At 39.6% G+C, this 25481-nt stretch overlaps 1 protein-coding gene across 8 annotated transcripts in view; it reads left to right on the forward strand.

Moving 5' to 3' along the window:
• Window positions 1–25481, forward strand: part of SLC26A8 (solute carrier family 26 member 8) — a 77766-nt gene that overhangs the window by 42468 nt on the left and 9817 nt on the right. For 7 of the 8 annotated variants that reach the window (XM_059178488.1, XM_059178496.1, XM_059178494.1 and 4 more), the window contains 9 exons: window positions 3217–3299; window positions 13067–13214; window positions 14059–14172; window positions 19585–19662; window positions 21999–22094; window positions 23232–23338; window positions 23420–23489; window positions 23912–24004; window positions 24116–24247. In XM_059178488.1, the coding sequence (XP_059034471.1) occupies window positions 3217–3299; window positions 13067–13214; window positions 14059–14172; window positions 19585–19662; window positions 21999–22094; window positions 23232–23338; window positions 23420–23489; window positions 23912–24004; window positions 24116–24247 (921 nt within the window). The remainder of the gene's footprint in view (window positions 1–3216; window positions 3300–13066; window positions 13215–14058; window positions 14173–19584; window positions 19663–21998; window positions 22095–23231; window positions 23339–23419; window positions 23490–23911; window positions 24005–24115; window positions 24248–25481) is intronic. The other variant, XM_059178492.1, reaches the window with a different exon arrangement.

Below are 25481 nucleotides of genomic sequence, written 5' to 3' on the forward strand. Positions count from 1 at the left end.
AGGGTCCCCAGGTGGAATTTGCCTGGATCCCTGAGGCACTGTTTGCAAAGAAGTTGCCCTGAAAAGACACTTGCCCACAATAGACTGTGTGGGCAAAAAATAACTCTAAGTTCTCATGATTTGTATGTTGCCAACTAATTCTATACTAAAGAATCCATGTCTATACCCAGCATGATTAAAACAGTATGCGAGGGACGCCTGGGTGGCTCAGTGGGTTAAGCCACTGCCTTCGGCTCAGGTCATGATCTCAGGGTCCTGGGATCGAGTCCCGCATCGGGCTCTCTGCTCGGCAGGGAGCCTACTTCCCTCTCTCTCTCTGCCTGCCTCTCTGCTTACTTGTGATCTCTCTCTGTCAAATAAATAAATAAAATCTTAAAAAAAAATAAAATAAAATAAAACAGTATGCGAATTGCTTTGGAATTTGAGACCAAGCTTTGTCTTATAACTGTTAACTACTTTTCATGGAGCTGTATATTCTTTCTTCATTGGAGTAGCTGAAAAGCTATTAGTTTGTAAAGGCCATAAACTGAAAGACTACTTTTATCAAAGACTTCCCAAATCACTATTCAGAAATATAGTGCCGGAGAGAGTGGAGTCAGGAAGCTGAGGCTTTGGAGTCACCAGCAGATGGCGTCTGTGAGGCAGATATTGGCACTCCCGCTAATTTCAGCTTTCCCTGAAGTGTAATTGACATATAAAGTGTACATCATGGTGATTTCTTATGCAGATACATTGTGAAAAGATTCCCCCATCTAGTTAATTAACATTTCCATCACCTCACGTATCTATCGTGTGTGTGTGTGTGTGTGTGTGTGTGTGAGAGAGAGAGAGAGAGAAAGAGAGAGAGAACATTTAAGTTCTACTCTTAGCAAATTTCAATTATACAATGCAATGTTATCAGTTATAGTCACCGTGCATTACCTTCGACCCTCAGACCTTATTCATCTTAAACGTGAATGTTTTTGTGTATTTTTATCAACCTTTCCCCATTTCCTTCAACCCCCATCTCCTGGCAACCCTTTTCTACTCTCTGTTTCTGTGAGTCTGTTTTTGTTTTTGCTCTTAGATTCCACACTTATGTGATACCAGACAGTATTTGTCTTCCTCTGTATGGCTCTTGTCACTTAGCATATTGCCCTCGAGGTCCATCCCCGTTGTGCAAATCAGCCCTCTTTCAAGAGACATCAGCAGCAGGGATTGTAGTGATATTCCTTCAAGCAACCTCGAAAGCAATGAACGTTAACCAGAGTTACTAGGAAAGGCACGAAGAAAGAGTATAGAGGATTCTCTGAGTTCACTATGGCTGACAGATTGGTTTGGGAGCCACAGTTAAGACATTCCTTTTGGAGAGCGCTATAAATAATTACGATGCACCATGGAGTGAAGTGGGGGAAGAAACAGATCCAGCAAGAAAAGTCGGTGGAGACTTAAGAATTGTTGCAGTTTAGGCAGTACACTTTTTGTGACCTAATTTATGCTCGAAGGTTATCAAAGCCTGTAATAATTACTTATACACATATCAAGCAAGTCAAGTGATCAGGATCACTGTCCACCAAGTAGTAAGGATTAGAGATGTTGTTAGAACTGAGAAAAGACTTGCATGTTTCCCCTGGCAGTGAGGCAAATGGGAGCGGGAGGATGAGAGCTGCTATGCCCTAAAGGTGTAAAAAGCTTCTCACAGCACCCACCAAGACACTTACTGTTTAGACATGCTGGAGGAAACTGCCCACACACACCAATCTGTCCTTAACACATAGTGTCAAATAGAAAGGGAAAGTTTCAAGGCAGTATCTGGGATCCAGGTAGAATATACTGACAAATAATTCAGGAATCCTATAGCTCTAAGAAATTATACATATTATATGTCCATCATTTATATGTGTACATGAGTGTGTTTGTGCCTATGTTTATTTAATTTGTATAACACACACCAAACAGGCATCAAAAATAGTTGTCTTTGGGTGATTTACTTCTGCTTTTTAATTTTCCTATTTTTCTCTGTTTTCCTTTATGAGCAAGCATTACCTTTATATTGGAAATAAAAAGAGTTCCTTGGCCAGTTTTCACACTTTTTGTCCTTTAACCATATAAAGAAGAAAACTTCTCTGAGTCAAGCTATGATCCAGATTTTTCTTTACCTTCTGACCTGTAAGGTTCCCAGGGGTCTTCATCAGATCACAGCATCACAGATAAACTAATTGCTATTCTACTCAGTGTCTGAACTCTCAGCAGAGGCTGGGAAAAGATTTACGTGTTAGTAGGGAAAATGGGGTAAAGCAGCTACATAATTATTATGCTAAGACCTGGGCATCAAGTCTCTGGGCATCAAGTCTTTTGTCTCTGGCTTACTTTGCTCTGGTGTGAGGTCTCTATAAGGTATAACAGCTGCTAGGTTGTCTATTTTGCCCCTAGTTGAAATGGAAAGGAGCCTTGTTATTTTAGGACTAAATGAAAGGGAGATTAAAAAGCAAGTCATTGCCTTGCTGAAGACTTTTTCTTTGTGCTATCAAATGCTGCTCTATATTTATTCTTAAGGGTTATTCAGTAATATGATTCTCAGTATACCTAAACAATCCCCCAAAGGCATATGTATCTTGGTACAGTGTCTCTAGATCTAAAAACTTCTACAACTGAGGCCTTAAAATACCGACTACCTGAAAACATGTGTGTATTCGGTCCAGATGTTCCAAGTTGGTAAATGCATTCATTTATTCCCATTGTCATGTCAGAGACCAAGGCTGAAGTTGCTTTTCATTCTGTCTACAAGGCTAAAAAGAACAAAGGGAGGGGGCATCTGGGTGGCTCAGTCAGTCAAGCTTCCCACTCTTGGTTTCTGCTCGGGTCACCATCTTGTGGGATCAAGCCTCCCCCACCCCACATCAGGTTCTGTGCTCAGTGGGGAATCTGCTTGAGAGTCTCTCCCCCCTCTGCCCCTTCCCCCCACATGCTCTCCTTGCTCTCTAAAATGAATAAATAAATCTTGAAAATAAACAAACAAATAAATAAATAAAGAGAGCTTAGGGAGCTAAGAGTCAGAGAGGGTTTCCACCTTTCTTTCTCCGCTGAACTGGCCCCACCTCTCTTTCTCACTTTCATGCATGGGGACCGCCACATATATTTCATTCCCCGCCTCGCCAAGACTAAATGCACCTCTATTCCTGGAAGCAATTCATAATTTTGAGATGATCATATGCATTTTTATTTCAACCCCTACAGATTCTTGGCTTCACTGCATTTGCCAACAAGATAAGCATGGCCACTGAAACCAGCAGGACGCTCATTGATATGATTCCTTATAGGTCAGTAACTCCACTTCTCAGGATTACTTTTCCCTCTCTGTTACCTTCGCTTAGCCTCTGACCACACTGTCTGACTGGTATTCTCTACTAGCAGCCTGGCCACAGACAAATATGGGTATTGGGCTCCAATGCATTTTAGAATACAGAGGTCCACAAAGGAAGATGGGCTAGGACAACCCTTTGTTTCTCCAGTCAGCCTCTTACTCTCTTCCCCTAGTTGAGCCAGTCCCTTTACACAAGTAAACTGTTGGAGGCGCCAGATACCAGAGAGACACACAGTTTTTTCCCAGTACATCTCGGGTCTTCAAAACGTCCATACCTATCTGACTAACTCTCAAGGATGGACCAAGAGATGGCGTCTGCTTTCCTGGCCTCTGTCCTGGAGCTAAGTGCTCAGGAGATGAGTGTCCCTCTGTTTCCACCCACTTCGACCTCAGTGTCCTTAAGAAGCATAGAAAGCTATCTTCAAATAGTCTGCCCTATGGAGTTCTTAAGGACTTGGGATGAATTTACGTTATAATTTCTACCAGTGACTATGGGTCAGTCTTGCTCCTATTAGGAAATATTAGTTCCCTGTAACCTTCATCAGATGAATCACTTTAGCTAAGAAAGGCAATACACTGCAGTTTCTTGACTCACAGGCAGGCTTTTGAAGAGCGTTGTTTATTTCCTAAGGCTGCTCAGTGGGGAATACTGCAAAGAGTCAGTGATACCGGCAGACTCCAGGAGAACACAACATAGACTACTTTGATGAAAGCGGACTGGATTAGTCTCATGTCTGATAGTCTCATGTCCTATCAGTTCTCCATTAAATCCAATGATTACTAAATCATTTGCAATTCTGTTCAGTTAAAAAAAAAAAAATGTGAGCAGACCACCTAGGTGCCAAGGAATGCGACAGTAAATAAGACTGCGTCTTTGCTCTCAGAAAAAAAATAACAAGAACAACAATGAGATTGATAATAATTATTTTATTTCATTTGCACCTCTCAGTAATACTCCTTTTTTATGGCTGAAGAAACTAAGGTTTACCAATTTAAATTATTTCTCTGCCATCACACAGTTGGTCGGGGCACAGCTACTTTTGAGCCCATTTTCTATTTAATTCCAAAATCTCTGATTAGAATCACTCTATTGATGACTTAAAAACCATATGGTCAACTTTTGCTTGTTTCATCACAAGATTGAGGGTATAGATAGATAGGTAAGCATTTCAAAAATCTAATTTTAGGTATTGCTTTCTTTTTTTGTTAGGTATTGCTTTGAACTTCCCTTTTTATTATATGTTTATCTGAGGTTGCTAAAGATTAGAAAATTTGAACAATTTAAGTTAGTTTTTTCTGTGACCATGTGTCCTTCTAACCTAAACTACTAACAAAGAATTAAATGTTAGAGAACACCAGAAAGGAAAAAGAGTAGTTTGTGTTAGCATACTGAATATTTAAGGTTTACTGACAGAGATTTGGGCAATAAATTCCATTTACTGTATACCTCCTTGGGATAGCCACGTTTTTCTTTAATTTCTTAAAAGTACAAAAAAGGGAAATTTAGCAAAAGGTTAAATATCTGCCTTTGAGCCTTCAGTTATATTTCTATCTAGCTCAATACCTAGAAAACACCTAGGTGCTTGTAAGTTATAAGTATATTTTAAATAGGGAACTAAGGCATAGATAGTGAAGGAAAAGATATTTAAAAATAGGAATTTAGATTCCTTTACATAATAATGTACAGTAGGATGCTTCTTATTCTAAAGAAAATAAAAATTGGAAATGCAGAAACTAATAACATTTCATTAGATAAAGGATTAAATATAAATACATCACAAAATATATTTTAAAATTATTTTCCCAAGTGATATTTAACACATTGTTCATTTTACTGAAATTGGGTTTTACATAAAAATTTGGAAGTCAGTTATGGAGTCCTGTATCTGTGTCTTGATGAAAGATAAAAATAATCAGAAGAACTAACATTTCAAATAGCAAACTTCATCTAAAACATTTCAATGTTTTGTTTTGTTTTGTTTTTACTTAGAAAATAAACCTAGAGATATAGAAACCAAAACATACGTGTGCTTCCAAATTCAGCTTGAGAGATTATTTTACGGATCCATGGAAAAACAATACTGCCCCTCAAATCATGAAAATTTCTTTTCCTTTTTTAGTCTGTTAATATCATGATTGATTTTTGAATGTTAAACCAACATTGCATCCTCAGATAAACCTCACTTAGTAATGATATATGATTACCTTTTGTAGATTGACTTGCTAAAATGATGGTAAGAATTTTTGCATTTATGTATATTGGCCTGAGAGTTTCTTTTCTTGTAATATCTGTATCTGGCTTTAGTAGTAGAGTATTGTAGACATTATAAAACGCTTTGGATGTATTCTCTTGTCTTTAATTTCTGGAAGAGTTTCTATAGAACTGGCATTATTTCTTCATGGTAGAATTCATCAGTGAAGATATTTAGGCCTGAAGTTTTCATTGTGGAAAGGTTCTTAACTACAAATTCAATTTTTAACGGGCTATTATTTAAGTACAATTACTATTAAGTTACATAAACTTTCTCTATACGTCAGTTTATCCAGAATTCTTGAGAGTACTCAATTTTGGTGATTCAAAGAATTTGCCCATTTAAAGTGTCAAATATATTGACAAAAAGTTATTTATAATATTTTCTTACTATCTTGTTTCAATAACAGCTTTACTATACCATAAAATTCACCATTTTAAACTTACACACTTTCATTAATTTTAGTATATTCTCAAAGTTGTACAACCATCATTGCTATCTAATTTTAAAATATTTTATCACCCCCCAAAAAGAAGCCTTGTCCCATTTGTTCCCCTCCACAGCCCTGGGCTAATTTCTTTTATTTTTATTTTAATTTTTTATTTAATCTAATTTCTTTTATTTTTATTTTAATTTTTTAATTTAAGTAAACTCCACACCACACATGGGACTTGAACTCACAACCCCAAGATCAAGAGTCACATGTTCTACTGACTGAGCCAGCCAGGCACCCCTTAATCTAATTTCTACTTCTAGGAATTTGCTTATTCTGCAATGGAATCATAAAACGTGTGGTGTTTTGACTCTAGCTTCTTTCACTCAGCATAATATTTTCAAGATTCATCCATATTGTAGCATGGATAATTCCCATTTATGGCTGAATAATATTCCATTATATTGATATACCACCTTTTGTTAATCTGTTCATCAGCTGATAGATATTTCATTTATTTCCAACTTTTGGTTATTATAAATAGGACTATGAACATTGATCTGCAGGTTTTTCTTTTGAGCACCTGTTTTCATTCCTTTTGAGTTTATATGTAAGAGTAGATTTTTGTTGGGTCATATGGTAATCCTATGTTGAACCTGTTAAGGAGCTGCCAAACTATTTTCTACAGCAGCAACACCATTTTACTTTCCCACCAGTAATGCACAAAGTTCCAATTTCTTCCTATGTTCACCAATATTTGCTATTTTTAATTATTATTATTGTTATTATCCTTTTAGTAAGTATGAGGTGGTACATCATTCTGGCTTTGCTCTGCATTTCTCTAAGGACTAATGATGTTGAGCATTTTTTCATGTGCCTACTGGTCATTTGCATATCTTTTTAAAGAAATATCTATTCAATTCCTTAGACTATTTTTAATTGGGTTATTTGTCTTTTTGTTGTTGAGTTGTAGGAATTTAGGATACTAGACCCTTCTCAGATATACAGTTTGCAAGAATTTTCTCCTTTACTGAGGGGTGTCATTTCACTTCGTCACAGATCCTTGAAAGCACAAAGATTTTTAATTTTGATGAAGTCCAATTCATTTTTTCCTTTGTTGTTTGAGCTTTTGGTATTACAAAGTCTTGTAATGTAATCCAAGGTCATGAAGATTTACCTATATGTTTTCTTCTAAGAAACTTATAGTTTCAGGTCTACATTTAGGCCTTTAATCCATTTCATTGGATTGTTCACTGTTGTATATGTTGTAAGATAAGGCTCTGACTTCATTCTTTTGCATGTGAATATCCAATTGTCTGCATACTATTTGGTGATGAGACTGTTCTTTCCCAATTCAGTGGTCTTGGTACTCTTGGTGAAAATCAATTGACCATGAATGTTTGAGTTTATTTCTGAACTCTCAATTCTTTTCTGTTGATCTGTATACCAATCTTAATTACTACAGTTTCACAGTAACTTTTGAAATGAAATACCCTGAGCCCTCCACCTTTATTCTTCTTTATTTTAGAATCAGCTTTTCCACTTCTGCAAAAGAGTCATTGAAATTTTGATAGGTATTGCCTTGAATCTATATGTCAGTTTGAGGTTTTTGCCAGCAAAACATATAAAATATGTTTAAATCAGTGAATATAAAAATTCTAAAAGAGGTGGGTAGCTCAGTCATTTGGGCATCTGCCTTCAGTTCAGGTCCTGATTCCTGAAGTCAAGTCCCATGTTGGGCTTCCTGTTCAACGAGGGCTCTCCTTTTCTCTTTCTCCCTCTGCCCCTCTCCACTGCTTTCTCTCTCTCTCTCTCAGATAAATGAATAAAATCTTTTTTTTTTAAAGAGCAAACTCATTTTTTTCACCCTCCCAAAATGCTGTAGAACCAACTTTTGTTATTTTGAAAATTGTTAAATAAAAGGAACAAAGTAAGCATTTATCATGCTCTTTCTATAAGATCTGCTCTTTGGGAGATCCAAATCATTGATATTCAGATACTTCACTTTATACAAGTATTACAGCCATTTAAGGGAGAAGGAATTATAGAATTAGGATATCACCATTAAAGTATAATAGTGTAACATCTGTTAACATTATAAAAAGACACAATAACGAGCTATCAGAAAAAGAAATTAAGAAAACAATCCCATTTATAATTGCATGAAAAAGAATAAAATACATAAGAATAAATTTAATGAAGGAGGTGGAAGACATGTATACTGAAAACTATAAGACATTGATGAAAGAAATTGAAGAAGACACAAATAAATGGAAAAATATTCCATCCTCATGGTTTGGAAGAACTAATATTGTTAAAATGTTCATACTATCCAAAGCAATCTACAATGCAATTCTATCAAAGTTCCAATGGTATTTTGCGCAGAAATAGAACAATCTTTATTTTAAAGATTTGTTTAAATGTTCTAGAGAGAAAACACAAGCACAAGCAGGTGGAGGGACAGAGGGAAAGAACTCCAAGCAGACTTCCCACAGAGGGCAGGGCTCAATTCCAGGACCCCTAGATTATAACCTGAGCAGAAGGCAGAGGCTTAACCAACTGAGCCAACCAGGTGCTTCTAATTATAGGTTTTTTTTTAATTTTTATTTATTTATTTGACAGACAGAGATCACAAGTAGGCAGAGAGGCAGGCAGAGAGAGAGGGAAGCAGGCTCCCTGCTGAGCAGAGAACCTGATGCGGGGCTCCATCCCAGGACCCTGGGACCATGACCTGAGCCGAAAACAGAGGCTTTAACCCACTGAGCCACTCTTAATTATAGTTTTTTTAAAAAGACATTTTATGCCTTCTGACAGAATTACACACTACCACCTATGAAATATTTTTGCCTCCCAAAATTAGTCCATATCTGACCAAACCCGAAAGGCTAACTACCAATTTATAAGAAATACAAAAGAGGAATATGTTAAATGTTAATTCAGAGATGCAATCAGCAAAATCTTTTGGGAAAAGGACCAGAGTCCAGGTTCTTTAACAACAACAACAACAGCTTTTGTTGCAGGGAGGAAAAACAAAAATATGGAGCAAGAACCTATAGATTAAAAGAGATTTAAGAGACATAACAACCAATTGTAACATATGGATCTTATTTGGGTTCTAATTGAAACAAATGTTAAATATATATTTATAAGACACTTGGGAAAGTTTGAACATTAATTGTATATTTGATTATATTGATAAGTTGGTATTAATCTTCCTATGTATATCTTTCAAATAGGCACACTAAAATGTTTACAATTAAAACTATAGAATGCCTGGTATTTGCTTCAAAATAATCTTGGAATAGGCAGTGGGTAGGAGTACAAATGAAATAAGACTGATTATAAATTGTTAAGTGTTGAAAGTGAGTGATGGGTACATAAGAGCTCACTATACCATCCTTTCTTCTTTTGCAAATATTGGGAAATTATCCACATTAAAAATAAATTACCAAATATTTATGTGTGTTACTCAATGATACATGCCCCTGAAGGGACAGTCTCCGACTCCTAAGAAGTCAGCCTAAAATTGACCACACAGAACCTGTCTTAGATACTCTGGATAACAGAGTGAAATTTCTAAACCCATTCACAAACAGACAAGCATCTATTCTTATAAGAAGCAAGATAATCTTTAATTCTCTGATCAGCAATCTGATAGTAATACTGACAAAGAAAAAAAGTTTGTCTTAAGGAGAGTTTCTTGGTTAACAATATGGTGAGAGATATACCTGGGAAGAAGTTCTACTTGTGGTAATATGAGACTGGCAATATTTTATATGATGTGAGCTTAGAAGAAATTATATATATATATTGACTTAATAGAATTAGATGACAGTGACTACCAGCAAGATGGACAAGTCTCAACAATCTGGTGACATCAAATCAACAGGAGTTGAAAGAGGATTTGGGGACATGTTGGAATAAAAAGCACCAGGAATCTCTCTCCCCACCTTGACAAAAATTGCACTAGCAGAATCTGTCTGATATAACTATTCTGGAACTCTATAGCCTTTTGAAGCCTTGTAACCTCTAGGGGAAGGCATGGGTGGTAAATTGCAATTAATTTCAGGAAATTTCAGCTCTTAGCACAGTGACAGCTACCATCCCCCACATCTAGCCTTATGTCAGGCAATGGAATACCTGAAGCAACTTGCACACAACTTGAGGGAGGAAGCAATGGCAAAGAAGACCCTGTCCTCCAAATATTGAGGATCTTTCCTCCGATTGCTGATTGCTACTTCTGACCACAGAGGTGCAAACAAAAAGGTGAACAGCCATTGTTGTTGCACCTCGGTTCCCTTTGTTGCAAGTCCTTCCCCCTCTGGTAAAAGTGACTTCCAAGGGATTTAAAGAGGTAGTAGTGCCCCTTTTTTTCTTCATTTTTCTCTTTTTTCCCCTTTTGGAAGACATACATTAAAGATTAGGAGATTTTTAAAAAACTGTATATATAAGAAAAATTAGAACATAACTATACATGCCCAGAGAAAGGTACAGGCTCAGAAAAACCCTGAGAAAACCTTAAGTTTATACATCAAGCTTATCCTCAGCATAAAAACAGCCTACAACAATAACAACAACAGAACAATTACAAATAACAGCAAACTCTGGGAATGAGGAGAATCTGATTTCCAGGTTATCACATTATTAGATTCAAATACACAATATTCCACAAAAATCTGAAGGCAGATAAAGGAAGTATGGTTTGTTCAAAAGAAAAAAGAAACAAGAACAACAGCTGTCCTGAAAAAGGCCTGACGGCAGATCTATGAACATAAGACTTTAAACACTTGCCTTAAAAATACTTAAAGAACTAAAGGAAAATGTGGAGAAAGTCATGAAAACGATGTATGAGCAAAATGGAAATATCGGGGCGCCTGGGTGGCTCAGTGGGTTGAGCCGCTGCCTTCGGCTCAGGTCATGATCTCAGAGTCCTGGGATCGAGTCCCGCATCGAGCTCTCTGCTCAGCAGGGAGCCTGCTTCCCTCTCTCTCTCTGCCTGCCTCTCCATCTACTTGTGATTTCTCTCTGTCAAATACATAATATCTTTAAAATGCAAACTATTTTTTAAAAAATGGAAATATCAATAAAGACACAGAAAACTTAAAAAGAAACCAAAAAGAAGTTACGGGTCTAAGAAGTACAATAACAGTAATGAAAATTCACTAGAGGGATTCAAAAACAGATTTGAGCAGTCAGAAGAAGGACTTGGTGAACTTGAAGATATTGGAAATTATTGAGTCTGAGGAACAGAAGGAACAAAGATCAGAGAAAAATGAACAGAGTTGTAAAGACCTTTGGGACACCATCAAGTAAAACAACATACACTTCATGGGAGTCTCAGAAGGAGATGAGAAAAAGAAAGAGATAGGGAACAATATTTGAAGGAAAAAAATGGCTGAAAACTTCCCAAATTTGATGGAAGACATGAATGTAAATGTCTAAATCTAACAAATTCCTAGTTAGAGAAACTCCAAGACACCTGTATCTAGATTCAGAATCAAACTTCAAAAGACAAAGAGAGGGGCGCCTGGGTGGCTCAGTGGGTTAAGCCTCTGACTTCAGCTCAGGTCATGATCTCAGGGTCCTGGAATTGAGCCCCACATCAGGCTCTCTGCTCAGTGGGGAGCCTGCTTCCCCCCACCTCTCTGCCTGCCTCTCTGCATACTTGTGATCTCTGTCAAACAAATAAAATCTTAAAAAAAAAAAAAGGCAAAGAGAATTTTGAAAGCAAAAAGAGAAGTGACTCATCATACATACACAAGGGCTTATCAATAAAGTAATGAACAGATTTTTCATCAGAAACTTTGGAGGTGAGAATGCAGTGGGCTAACATACTCAAAGTGCTAAAAGAAAAAGAAAACTGTCAACCAAGAATCCTATATCCTGCAAAATTTTCCCTCAAAAGTGAAGGAGAAATTAAAGAATTCTCAGATAAACAAAAGCTGAAGGAGTTTATTACCACTTGAACTCCATGCAAGATATGCTCAAGGGAGTTTTGCAGGGTGAAATGAAAGGACATGAGACAGTAGCTTAAAGCTGTATAAAGAAATAAGGATCTTAATAAAGGTAAATATTGGGAAATTATAAAAACTAATGATTTTAACAATGGTTTGTAATTCCACTTTTTATTTTTTACATAATTTTAAGAGACCAATACATTTAAAAGAATTACTAGTTTGAGGGCACCTGTGTGGCTCAGTCAGTTAAGCATCTGCCTTCAGCAGGACCTCGAGGTCACTATGTTGAGTGGACTAAGCCAGTCACAAAAAGACAAACACTGTATGACTCCACTTTAATGGGGTGCTGAGAATAGTCCAAATCATCAAGACAGGAAGGAGAAAGGTGGTTGCCAGGGCTGAGGAAGGGAGGGGGGAAATGGAGAGTTACTGGTTAAAACTGGTAAAACAGTTTCAGTTTTACAAGGTGAGTGTTGGGTGTGGATGATGGAGATGGTCGCACGTTATGAATGTATTTACCGCCATTGGTACACTTAAACATGGGTAAGATGGTTGATTTCATGTTATGCATATTTACCAAGTCAAAAAAATTGGGGGGAGAAAAATGCAGAATGGATGGTGTGGTTAGAATTGGAAGTAATTGGTACAAAGGACAGTGATTTAAGTTATACCCTGAAAGATTTGAGCATGAGTAGAATAGAATTCATTGAGCTTTTTAGCTGTAACTCATCACAGACGTGGTATCTGCCTGTTGTTTATCCACTTGTATGGTCTCCCAACAGCATGGATGAGCCATTTTCCATCAATCTTTGTTGCTTCCCTGTCCTGTGTGTTGCTGTTGCTATGTGGCAAAAATGTTGACCTGGAAGATAGCAGAGCATGTTCTCACAACGGCTTTTATAACCTGGCTGGGTTTGCTTGGGGGTTTTGGTAGGCTGCTGCCTCAGTTGTTCTTCTTATCTCTTATTGTTATTTTTTTTTTAAGGGTTATGCCAGTTGCCCCACATGATAAGTCTGGAGTGGGGGAGGGACCAATAAGTTGTTCCTACTATCTAGGAATGATTCCACCATTTTATTCCAGCTTCATGTTTCCTGTGACACCAGATTTGAAGATTCTTCCTGAACTTATTTTAGAAGCCTTCTCCTTAGCTTTAGTGAGCTCCTCTCTCCTCATATTTCTGGGCAAGAAGATTGCCAGTTACCATAACTACTATGTGAATTCCAACCAGGTGAGATGACAGGCCTTTCTCTTATATCCTCTGACCTTATGTCTTTGTTCTCCAATCTGAGTCTCCTGCTAATATGAAGGCTGCATTCTTTGTAACCAGAGAGTCAGTGAGACTGTAATTTGAATTATAATTACCCAAGGATTTTTGAGGAGTGTGGCATACTTAACTTTGAAGTCACTTAAATTAACACGAGTGTTATTCCCCCAGAACAGCTATGGTGTAGGGAGGCAAGAAGATAACATATGGCATCGTGTTGTTAAGCTAGCAGAATTCCTCTCTTAATTTTGTCTTTCTTTCCAAAGTCCTGAGGAGTCAAGCACATACTAAGACACAATAAGAAATGGTAGGGAATATCAAAACCAGGCTTCTAACATAATTACACTACTCTCCCAGAAACAGTCCTTCTTTGTTTGTTTGTTTAGTTTCCCCACTATTCTAAGTTTGGCTCTTTTCCTAGAACTCCAAAGAGAGATGTGAAAGCAAGAGGTATCCCACTTTGATTTTGAGGTAGTATAAAAGGGAGGGAGGAAAAATAGTACTATGTTTCCCTCTGCCATTCTATGTCCCAGTAATCACGTGAAAGGGAATAATAAGACAAAAAATTCATTTCTTACTTTGAAAAAGTGCTTTTCTTATGATGGCTAGCTAAAATGAAGATTCAAGTTAGTCCAGGAATCAGATTTTCCATCCTTTTGTTTTTTCTAAGAATATTTCAGTGTTGTCTAAAATAATGGAAACAATCTTATCGTCAAACATAAGAAATAGACAGTATACCTTGAGTTCAAACTCAATGCTGCCTTCTTCCACAAACAGTGGGCCAAATATGTTTGCCATTTCTTTACAGGATTTAATAGCCATTGGTCTTTGCAATGTCATCAGCTCATTTTTCAGATCTTGTGTGTTTACTGGTGCTATAATCAGGACGATTATCCAAGATAAGACTGGAGGAAGACAGCAGGTATGTTGGAATAGAATTTAATATGAACATATTTATACTACTCATATGTATATTCATAGAGGAGTATTTTATTCATTTAATTTTGTTGCTGCTTTATTTTAAGATTTTATTTATTTATTTGAGAGAGAGAACATGAGCAGGGTGGATGGGGCAGAGAGAAAGGGAGAAGTGGACTTCCTACCGAGAAGGAAAATCAAGGGGGGGCTCAATCCCAGGACCTCGAGATCAAGACCTGAGCCAAAGGCAGACACTTAACCAACTGAGCCAACCAGGAGCCCCATACTGCTGCTTTGGTATTATGTTTGTTAGGGAAGGTCTCTTGGAGCAACTTGGATTTCATGCTTGCCTAAATTTTTGCTTGGACTTTTGTCTTAAAAATTATTGCCAATGTCGAATTTGTAAGTCATTTTCTGTAGAAATATTTTTCTATATGAGAGGTTTCTATGGGTCCATAAAGACCCATTTTTTCGTGTAACATCCCCCAAAGAATAATATTTCAGGTAAACTAACCATCCCCTCTTAACATTGTTTTCCATGGAAAGATATATGCCCAGTCCTCATCTGGGAAAGCAAATAATACACCTCTCCCCATACTAGCTGCAGAACTAGAAACTTTCCTAGTTTCCCCAAGGCGCATGGCAAGAGGCTTTCATGATAGAGAATAAGGCCTTTGTCTAGATGAGCCTCGAGAATTTATGACCGGTCTGCCTTGGAATACAAATCATCTGGGTCAGATTCTCTTCAGGTATGCTGAATTAGTAAACTAAATGTGTGGGTCAGAGGGGAGAACGAAGGGGAGAATGATGGTAGAGAAGACTTTAAAGGCCAGCTCTTTGTCTAACTGCAGGCATGAGATTTTGTAAGTCCAATGTTCATAAGTTCTGAACTGACTAGATAGAAATTCTAGCTCTACCGCATGGGAGGTGTCCCAGCTCAGCTCTGCAGCATGATGAAATGTCAGAGAACTATCAGAATCGAAACTGGAGTAAGCCCAGAGAATGGGTCAGGGTTCAGAGGGCAGAGAAACAGTGACAGAGGTCAACAATGAACTTAGGTCTCAAACACGTGGTAGAAACTTAAGTGTCAAAGAATGGACACTATAATGGGGGAGGATAAAGTGTCCCCGACCCTGGGTAGATATAGGTGAAGTATAAGGTCAAAGGCAATAAAAGTTAGCAGGGTCGAGAGCTTGAGTCTAGAGTAAGACCATATCATGTCACTTCACGTTCTGCCAGACACTCTGGCCTGAAAGGTGTAGCTCTTTTCCACCACTGTTGGGCAGAAAGAAGGAAGGTGGGCTCTAAAAAAGAAGGATGTTCTCTGCACATGTGTACAAACACTCAAGTCAAAGGAGGGGATTTCATGGTAAGAAGAGGAAAAGGCCATCCCAGACATTAGTCTCCACTAACTTTTAACAACATGCCTTGTTATCTTCAGTAGGTAAGTGTAAGATACATGTGGGGAGAAACAACGCACACAGTTGGAAAACCAAATCGCAGGGCAAGTAACATTAAGTGCGGAATAAGTCATATAAATATGTTGAGTGAAGTAAGTCAAGCAGAGAAAGTCAATTATCATATGGTTTCACTTACTTGTGGGACATAAGGAATAGAATGGAGGACATTAGGAAAAGGAAGGGAAAAGTGAAGGGGGGGGAAATCGGAGAAATCCGAGAAACAAACTGAGGGTTTTGGGGGGAGGATGGATGAGCCCACTGATGGGTATTAAGGAGGGCACGTATTGCATGGAGCCCTGGATGTTATACACAAACAGTGAATCACGGAACACTGCATCCAAAACTAATAATGCACTGTATGGTGACTAACATAACATAATAAAAAAGAATTTAAAAAAGAAAAAACAAAATAAAAAGTGCCATAAATCTATAAATACAAGAAAGAGAGGGATGGAAGAAGTGGACTTCTGTAGATTATTGAAAGAAGGTTAGGACTGGGGTGCCTGGGTGGCTCAGTCAGTTAAGAAGCTGTCTTCAGCTCTGGTCATGATCCCGGGGTCTTGGGATTGAGGCCTGTGTTGGGCTCCGTGCTCAGTGAGGAGTCGGCTTGAGATTCTCTCCCTCTCCTTTTGTCCCTCCCCCTATTTGGTCTCTCTCTCAAATAAATAAATAAAATCTTAAAAAAGAAAGGAAGGAAGGAAGAAAGAGAGAGAGAAAAAGAAAAGGAAAGGAAGGTAGGTTAGGATATGTATAGCTAGGAGGAAAGAAAGGCTTCCGTTCAGCTTGAGTAGCATTTAGCCTGTCGGAAAAAGTACCCAATTCAGAGGCAGCCTGGGGCTCTCATCTATTTGCTGCTGCTGCTGCTGCTGCTGCATTGTTCTCCTTCCCCTACCAATGACTCTCCCTGTGGCATAGTGATGCTTCACAGACAGGCATTTTCCTAGGGATGCTGGTCAACCCTTCCCTGAGACCCTAATTTGCCCAGGAAATCACTGGTTTGACCAGAGAATGTTAGTTGGCCCCTGGCTGTGGAGGCACTGGGATCCCCAGCCTCCACTCTGAGTTTCTGATCTGGACAAGCAAAGGCCTTGGAGATTCATTCAGCCGTCTTCATCCCACAGCAGTGGGGTGTTCTCTCTATCCCTCCTCTCTCGGGATTTTTGAGTCACTCTGCCTGGGAACACCTTCATTTCTTCCAAGTTCCTCAGAATTCTGGGAGGAGAAGCTAGGGGGCAGGCTCTGTACCTCTCAGACCTGTGCCACCAAAGGCCACTTTTTTTTTTTTTTTAAATCTAATTTTCACTTTAACTTCCCTTGTCTAGAACCCACTTATCTTCCCTGGTTACAGCAAAACATATTGGCTCATCCAGCCAAGGCTTGGATTTCAGTGTTGGCAGGCCAGGGCAGAGGGAATATAAAGAGCCCCAGACCTGTGGTCAGTTGGACTGTCCCCCAATCCATCGTCCGGCTCCCCTCATTCTAAGATTCTAACCATTGGATTTCCATGTTCTCCGTGATTGGGCTCCTTTCCTTGTTCCCTGCTTTCCAAGGACTGGTCTTCTAGTCATGTCCCAAGGCTCTCAGAACTGCTTTAAAAAAATTATTATTATTAAAGAAAGAGACATAAAAGAAAGAAACGTGTTGTATTCTTCTTACAGGAAGCAAATGGGCCAGCTGGAGGGAGCCTAGATCTTGGAATCAGCCAGTCAGATAGATTGGAACCTGACTCAGTAGTTCCTACATGGGTGACCTTGGGCAAGTTACTTTTGCTTTTTGAGGCTGCAGTCCTCATCTGTAAAATTGGGCTAGAGATAACTTTTCAGTTAGGAGAATTAAATTCGATGGTAATTGTGCTTATCATAGCCCCTGTCACTTAGGAGATTCAAAAACTGTAGCTCTACCCCAAGTTCCCAGGGCCTGGGCCAGTACTTGGCAATGTGCTCGTCGACTTCATGGAACCCACTGTGTATAGAGTAGTTGGTGTCTGGTGTCTGAGGGTCTGCATGTGGATAGTGGCTGTGGCTTGTGGGAACTCACTGTGCCTTGAATTCCCGAAGAGAAGGCAGAGTCAGCAGAGGCAGTTTTTGTTCAAGAAAACCTGGAAAAGAGATGGAAAATGGGAGCAGAATAGCAAAATATGAATGAGATGTAAAGTTCTACATGCTTGCTGTCTTTAGACCCTGTTCAGACACTGAGTCTGAGATTCAGAGAGCCATCAAGCATCCTCCTAAGGCACGATGCCACCAAGGATGGCCTTCTGATCCCAAAGTCTTCTCCTTTGCGTGTGCAGCCCAGGGAGACACAATTATTGGCAGGCCTCCCACCCCTCTCTCAGCAGCAAATTTTGTGGGATTCAGTGTCAGATTTGTACTCATTTAAATCTAGGTTTTATGCAGCTTTTTTTAAAGCATCTGCCTATCTTTGTTTCCTTCAATCAGAAGAACTTGGAGAAAAGAAGTGGGAGGTAGGTCAAGCCTACCCAGGAATGCCAAAAAAACAAAACACAGAGGCAAACAAAACCAAAACCAAACCAAACAGCAAGAAAAAAGAAGTGGTAGGAAGGAAAAGTGCTGATGTACTTTCCTGTGCTGATCAAAGTAGTTTTTCTGCAGTGCCAACGAAGACCACCCGATGCGAGACCCTTACTACACTAGATCCAGCAACAGGCTGATGTGTACATTGGTTGGAGAAGCTCATGTTCTCAGTTACCTGTTTCAGTACCACAGGGTATAACATGTGTGTCCATAGAACTCCCTGAGTTTCAGTTGTAATGGTCCGTTTTCCTCAATCTCCTTTCAACCCTACCATTGTGGAAAGAAGGAAGCAGGAAATTGATTTCCTTGCTTTTACTTTTAGTGATGCATTTATAAGTAAATAGCAGTGAGCAGAGAGAAGGAATCCAGTAAGAAGGTTTTTCTTTCTTTCTTTTTCTTTCTTTCTTTCTTTCTTTCTTTCTTTCTTTCTTTCTTTCTTTCTTTCCACTCCTAAGAAACAAAGAGAAAAATTCGAGCATCATTGCTCATCTGTCACTTAATGGGTTAGCTTTGAGGGACTCCCTCAGATCTTGCTTGTTTGGGCCATAGTTCTGATCAGTGGTTTGTTTTATCTTCCCCCACACAGATCCCCCAACACAGTGGGAGATTCTACTGTTTTGTATCCATTTTTGTTCTTAGAGGCTTAAATGCTGGAGATTTAGCTATGGAGGACATACTGAGTCCAAGACTCTGTTCAGAGAGCCATGAGACTCTAGAGGAAACTCTGTGGCTCAGTTTGCTATCTGTAGTTGCCAGTCAGAACCCCTGCTTACCAAGCGACACTGAGCCCAGAGTCACACAGCTAGCAAAAGACCCAGAGCTGCTCTCTGCTGCCCTGACTCACATTTGTAACTTTTTTTTATGGTAATGAAGCAGAGAAAAACTGAGGAACATCAGAAATGATTATCATTGCATTTTTAAGATGGAGCATTTCTAACGCTGTTTGATAGGAAGCTACCTAAGCTCCAAGCAGGAGAGTGAGGAGGGAAGTATTTACTGATATGGGAAAATGGAGGGGTTGGGATTTTAGGGTGGACAGTAATGGGTCTACTAGGGCTTTTCTAGAATGTTTCAGGAGGAGTTAAATTTGGGAGGGAATGAAAACCCGACCTTAGAAGACTCCAGATTTCACAGCACAAAGCTAGGGCAATAAAGATTCAAATAGCCAAGACAATTTAGCACTTTTCAGAAAGCATTCATGCATTCATTTGACAAGTATTTCTTGAGTACCTAGTGTATGCTTAGGGCTTTAACAAGACCTGAAAATGTCAGCTCAACAAAAAATGCACTTAGGCTGGATGGTTACACTCAACTCCTTTAAAGAAAAAAACAGCATGCTTCTCACCAAGCAGAAGGCCTCAATTGCAGACAGGGACCAATACATTCCTGATGGTCTCTCTCCAACTGGCTCTGTCTCCTCAGTTTGCATCTCTGGTAGGCGCAGGTGTGATGCTGCTCCTGATGGTGAAGGTGGGACACTTTTTCCATGAAATGCCAAATGTAAGTAGAACTGATAAATAACCAAGTGGGGAAAGATCAGATCTCCAGATTGTGTCTTGGCAGGGCATTCACCTTGTCCCCAGGGGTGGCCCTGTCCTAGCTCACATCCCTTCCCTTTAAAATAATAGCATCCGCCTCACAAGATTGGGAATTAAATCAAGTAATGTTTGTAATATAGAGAGAACAGCGTTGAGCTAATCGTAAGTGCACAAGAGGTATTAGGTATTATTGTCACTCTTCTCATTCTCATTAATCTTCTTTTTCTTGCTTAAGCTATAAAGTAAGTTTTATAAGTAAGGATTTAGTTAAAGATGACCAAAATAGACTTCAGATGCCAGAACGCCCCTCACCGACTCAGGCTTGGAAACTCATTGTGTATTCATGCCATCTGTTTTCCTAAGCTGTTTCCAGAAGGCCTTGTTCTGCATTCATATGAACTCAATCCCCCTATTACTGCCGTTCTGCCTTGTGATAAGTTTACACTAGACAGCAGGTTCTGAAAGTTGGGTTGTAACCCTGTTCAGCTGGGACACCTCCATATACTTGCCATTTCTTCCCTTTGCGAGGGACTGATCACCCTGCATTTAGAAATGCCAGGGGCATTAATGATTGGCTGTCATTAATTTGTTCTCAGTTACAATACAGACCAATGCTCAGTAACCACAATTTCCTTGTAAATTTCTTTAACGTTCCCTTTCGCCATGTTTAGATAGTATTAAGGGAGGTGAGAAGAAGTTTCATGACTGGGGGGAGCAGCTTGCTTACAAGCTGGAGTGGTTGCAAATATTATCCCCATGCTTTTGAACACCTCCATCCCACCTGGTAAGTATCAGGTTTCAGGAGAGGGGGACTACCTCAAGGCTCCTGCTGCCTTCTGCTGTTGTGATTCAGAGATCTTGGAACTCAGCCCCAGAATCTATATACATGGAAGGTGGGATTAAGCTTGTATTTATCACACAAGCTGTCCTCTGATTCCCAGCAGAAGTCATCTACAGAATGTAGCTTCTATAGCAAGGTGCATTAACTCTTAGAGTCTATTTTAGGAGAGCCGCTCACTAATGCACTTTGAATAGGGATTTTCTTCTCTCTCTCTCTCTCTTTTCTGTATAGCTAGAAGAATCAGAATTCTTTAAAACTGCAAACAAATAAAAATCTGTTGGAATTCACCAAGGGCCCTCCTTTATTATACATACATTAGAAACAGAACATGCCTTTCTTTTGGCTCACATTATTTTTATAGCATCTGGATAGGATGTTTCTGGTTGAGAAGATGTGAACACCAACTGATCAGTAGAATATCTAAACCGCTGTAATAATGGGGCTCTATGAGCATTAAACTATGAATGAGCCCTTCCTTGGGGATAGATTATGGATAGCTTGTTATAAAATATTTATTGGAGTAGTTGGTGGAGCATCCTGGCTAGGATCTCAACCAGTTAGCAAGGGGACCAACACAATATTTTTAAAAATATGATACACAATAGTATGTTCAATATTCCAATTTTATGTGGAAAAAATATATAGCACATACCAAAATGTTCCATGGTTATCTCTTGGATGATGGAAACTATATGTAAGTCTACTTCTTTTTTTATACATGAGTATGTTTTACCTTAATATTCAGGAATGGCAACATTTTTAAAAATATTTTTTAAATCTTTTTAAAAAGATTTTTTAATTTTAAAAAATTAAACATCTTTTCATTTATTTAAATAAATTATTTGTTTATTTATTTGACAGACAGAGATCACAAGTAGGCAGAGAGGCAGGCAGAGAGAGAGATGGGGAAGCAGGCTCCCTGTCAAGCAGAGAGTCTGATGTGGGGCTTGATCCCAGGAGCCTGGGATCACGACCTGAGCCGAAGGCAGAGGCTTTAACCTACTGAGTCACCCAGGTGCTCCACATTTAGAGATTCTTGACTGGAAAGAAGATGAAGATGGAAAAGAAGTGATTTCTGCTTATTTCATCTTTGCCTATCCCTCCTCTGCTGACTTATTGAGTCCACTGGTCACTGAGTAATCTCAGAAAACCAGAGCGAGCTTAGACCCAGCCATTCCTGGTGATAGGATCAGTTCTAATTCCCAAGCAGAGCATATAGAGGAGATGGCTAGGAAATGGCTAAGAAATGATAAGCTATCGCAGGGACTGATGAAAACAAGAAAATGTTTCTTAAAGTACGTTAGATTCTGCCTTGAAACCCTGAGGATTTTTAACATTTCTGAGCAGCATGGCTGACTTTTTTGTGGGTTTTTTTGTTTGTTTGTTTGTTTTTGGTGAAGAACTGGGAATTCTACCTCTGAAGGGAAAATTAATCAGGGTTTCCCTTTTCCCCATAGGCTATCCTGGCTGGTATTATTCTGAGCAACATCCTACCCTACCTTGAAACCATTTACAACCTACCCAGTCTATGGAGGCAGAATCAATATGACTGTGTGAGTATAAATACACTGGCTGAGATAGGGAAGAACAGAGGGGTAGGTTGGAAAGAGGGAACAAGCAAAAGAGATCAAGGTGAAGGATACTAGCAATTCTTTGATAACTAAGACTCTAGCTTTAAAAAGGGGGGGGGTAGTCAAGGTTATTGGTGCATGGAAATACTGAGACTTTATTCCAAAATGACACAAAATTAATAAAAAGAAATTAAGTGGCTAGAGTTAGATGCGAATCTAGTAAAAAGGATTTGTCATCCATGACACAGTTGAATGATTTTTAATCCGGTTAGTGTGAACACATTCCAGGATAGGAGGCACAAATCTTACTAAGAGAAGGCAGTGTCTTGCCAGGCAGACTAAACGTTGGAGCACCTTCTCTCCTTCTAAAGCACACTACTGAGGACATAAAGGGAAAACAGCAAAAAATAAAGATGGCGAATATAATATCATGAGAGGAGAAAGACCCAATAGAGGCAAAGAGATATGAAAGGGGATAGTTTTGGGATCCAGGTCTCAGAGGATCTAAGAGAGGATGTGGTCCAGCACACAGATACCACTTCTTGTCCTTGGAGGAGGGATAGAACTTCCAACGGAAGTGAAGAGAATGAGGGAAAGTTAAGCATGAATACTAACAAGTGGCAAGTGAAGGGGGAAGGAAATATTTAAGGGAGTTTGAGCCTATCCACTCTGTGAAGATGAGTCAGGTTGCCTGCTGAGAGTGATGGAGAAGGTGTTAGGGTAAGAGCTTGACATGTTTTTAAAGGCTCACCATAACCATGGTAGGTATTAAAATAGCAATTACTGTTCATTTGGTGAGTATTCTGGGTTGCTTTGGGACCAGGATTTCTAATCTTAACAGAGCCTATAAAGTAGATATTGTTATCCCTATTTTTCACATGAGGTTTCAAGAGAGAATTGAAGAGAGAAATGACCAAGGATGCCTACAAGAATCGCTAGACAGTCTTGGAACCCAACCTTTGTGATGGTGTCAGTCCATAAGGCTGTGGAATTTGTGCTCTTAAGTTCTAGGTGTCAGGAGGGGGTGGAGGAAGGGGGCTTGAGAGATAGAGCTGGTGGTTTTCTCAGTTCTGCTTATTGTCATGGTCTTCCTTTTTCCTTCTTCCCCTCTTCCATAAGGTTATTTGGTTGGTGACATTTATATCTGCCATTTTCCTGGGACTGGATGTTGGGCTACTTGTTTCAGTAGGTTTTGCCTTCTTCATCGTCACTGTTCAGTCACACAGGTACTTTGTCTCAGGTACCAGGAGGTTGGCCATGGTGAGGTAAGGCAACTTCGATCTAAAAGCAAATACATTTCCTTTCAGAACTAAGATCCTCCTCCTGGGTCAGATCCCTAACACCAACATATATAGAAACTTCAATGACTATCGGGAGGTAAGACTCCAAATCAATCCCACTCCTTTGCCCAAAGGATGGACTAGACCAGTCCTGCTGCTTAGTTTTTCTACAAAATCCCTTTGCTGTCATTGGCTGTTCTAGAGATACGCATCTCCCAAGGCGGGGAGAGGGAGGCAAAAAGGCAGAGGCGGGTGATATAAGCAGGTAGATCCTTAGAGTACAATAGCCAGCTAAGGGTCACGTCCTCTAGCGAGAGGGAGGCCAAGAAAAAGAAAGGAGCAAAGGGAGGGGGAAGAAGAAAGCAGGAAGAGCAGGGGGTGAAAATGGGAGGAAAGAACTTGCTAATTCCGGCCTCCCATAAAGAAGAATACAGATTCTCCAGGGGGTTCTAGAGATTTTTTTTTCTTCCTCCATAAAAGAGCAGAGAAATCGCCCTCCATTTGACATTTGTCTCGCAGGTCACAAACATTCCTGGAGTGAAAATCTTCCAGTGCTGTAACTCCATCACTTTTGTCAACGTTAATGACCTAAAGCACAAGCTGCTGAAAGAGGTGATGGCCGCCTCCCCTGCCTTTCTCCACCGGCTCTCCCCACCACCCCCAGGGGCCCCTCTCCTCTTTGCCCACTCACCATCTGACCTCAACGTCTCTTACTTCTCTCAGGTTGAAATGGTAAGGGTGCCGCTTAAAGAAGAAGAAGTGTTCCGTCTGTTTAATCGAAGTGAAGAAGGCTCACAGGAAGAAAAGATTTGTCATTGTTTCTGCAACTGTGATGAAGTGGAGCCATCACCCAGGGTTAGAAGCCCCTCTTCCTTTCTGCACAACATCTCCCACGTTTTATAAAGACGTGCACTAGTCCTTTAAAAAGAAGAACTAAGGAAAGAAAATTGAAACCCCCTCAGGGATTTCGGCTCTGAGATGGGCTCTGGGGTAATTGGAAGTCAAAGATTTCTACTCAGAAATGAAGACACAGGTCCCCTTTTGAGATTTAGATCTTGACCTAAGTAAGAAGGAGGAGATGGCTGAGTCCCTGCACCGGGAGTGCACTCTGCGTATTGAAATTGATAGTAAGACCTTAATTGTACCTGTTTTCCTGACTTTCACCTGCCTGGCTTTAGATGTCTGAAAACAAGTGACTTAGAAGTTGTTTTCTAAGAGGTGCCTGCGTGGCTCAGTTGGTTAAGCATCCGATTCTTGCCTTTGGCTCAGGTCATGATCTTGGGGTTGTGGGATCGAGCCCTGAGTTGGACTCTGTACTGGGCATGGTGCCTACATGGGATTCTCTTTTTCCTTCTCCCTCTGCTCCTCATCCCCCCTCTTAAAAAAAAAAAAAAAAAAAAAAAGATTGTTTCTAATTCCCACTAGGGCAGCAGAGTCGCGGTGGCTGGGGTTCCCAAGGATGTGCCAGGGTCTCCTGATTTTGAAGTGTAGAGTTCAATAGTATTAAATATATTCACTTTGTTCTGCAACCATCCCTACCTTTTATCAACAGATTTTTTAAAATATATTTTACTTATTTATGTATTTGACAAAGAGAGAGAGCATAAGCAGCAGGAGGGGCAGAAGCAGAGGGAGAAGCAGCCTCCCCACTGAGCAGGGAGCCCGATGTGGGACTTGATCCCTGGACTCCAGGATCATGACCTGAGCTGAAGGCAGACGCCAAACCAACTGAGCCACCCAGGTGCCCTTATCTGCAGATTTTGTTTCATCTTGCAGAACTGCAGCTCTGTCCCCATTATACAAAAGCTCCCCATTTCCTCCTCCTCCCAGCCCCTGGCTACCCCTATTCTACTGTCTGTCTCTATGAATTTGACTATTGCAGATTCCTCATTAAGTGGAATCATACAGGATTTGTCTTTCTGTCACTGGCTTACTTCACTCAGAGTAATGTTGTCAAGGTTCATCCACGTTGTTCTTTTTTAGAAATTTTTTTTTTCATGAAAATTTTGAACATAAACAAAAGTAGAGACAAGTATAACGAGCCTCAATATACCCACCATCCTCTTCAAGATTTATCAACTCATAGTCA

This window comes from Mustela lutreola, chromosome 6, assembly GCF_030435805.1.
Source record: "Mustela lutreola isolate mMusLut2 chromosome 6, mMusLut2.pri, whole genome shotgun sequence".
In the NCBI taxonomy this organism is placed as follows: domain Eukaryota; kingdom Metazoa; phylum Chordata; class Mammalia; order Carnivora; family Mustelidae; genus Mustela; species Mustela lutreola.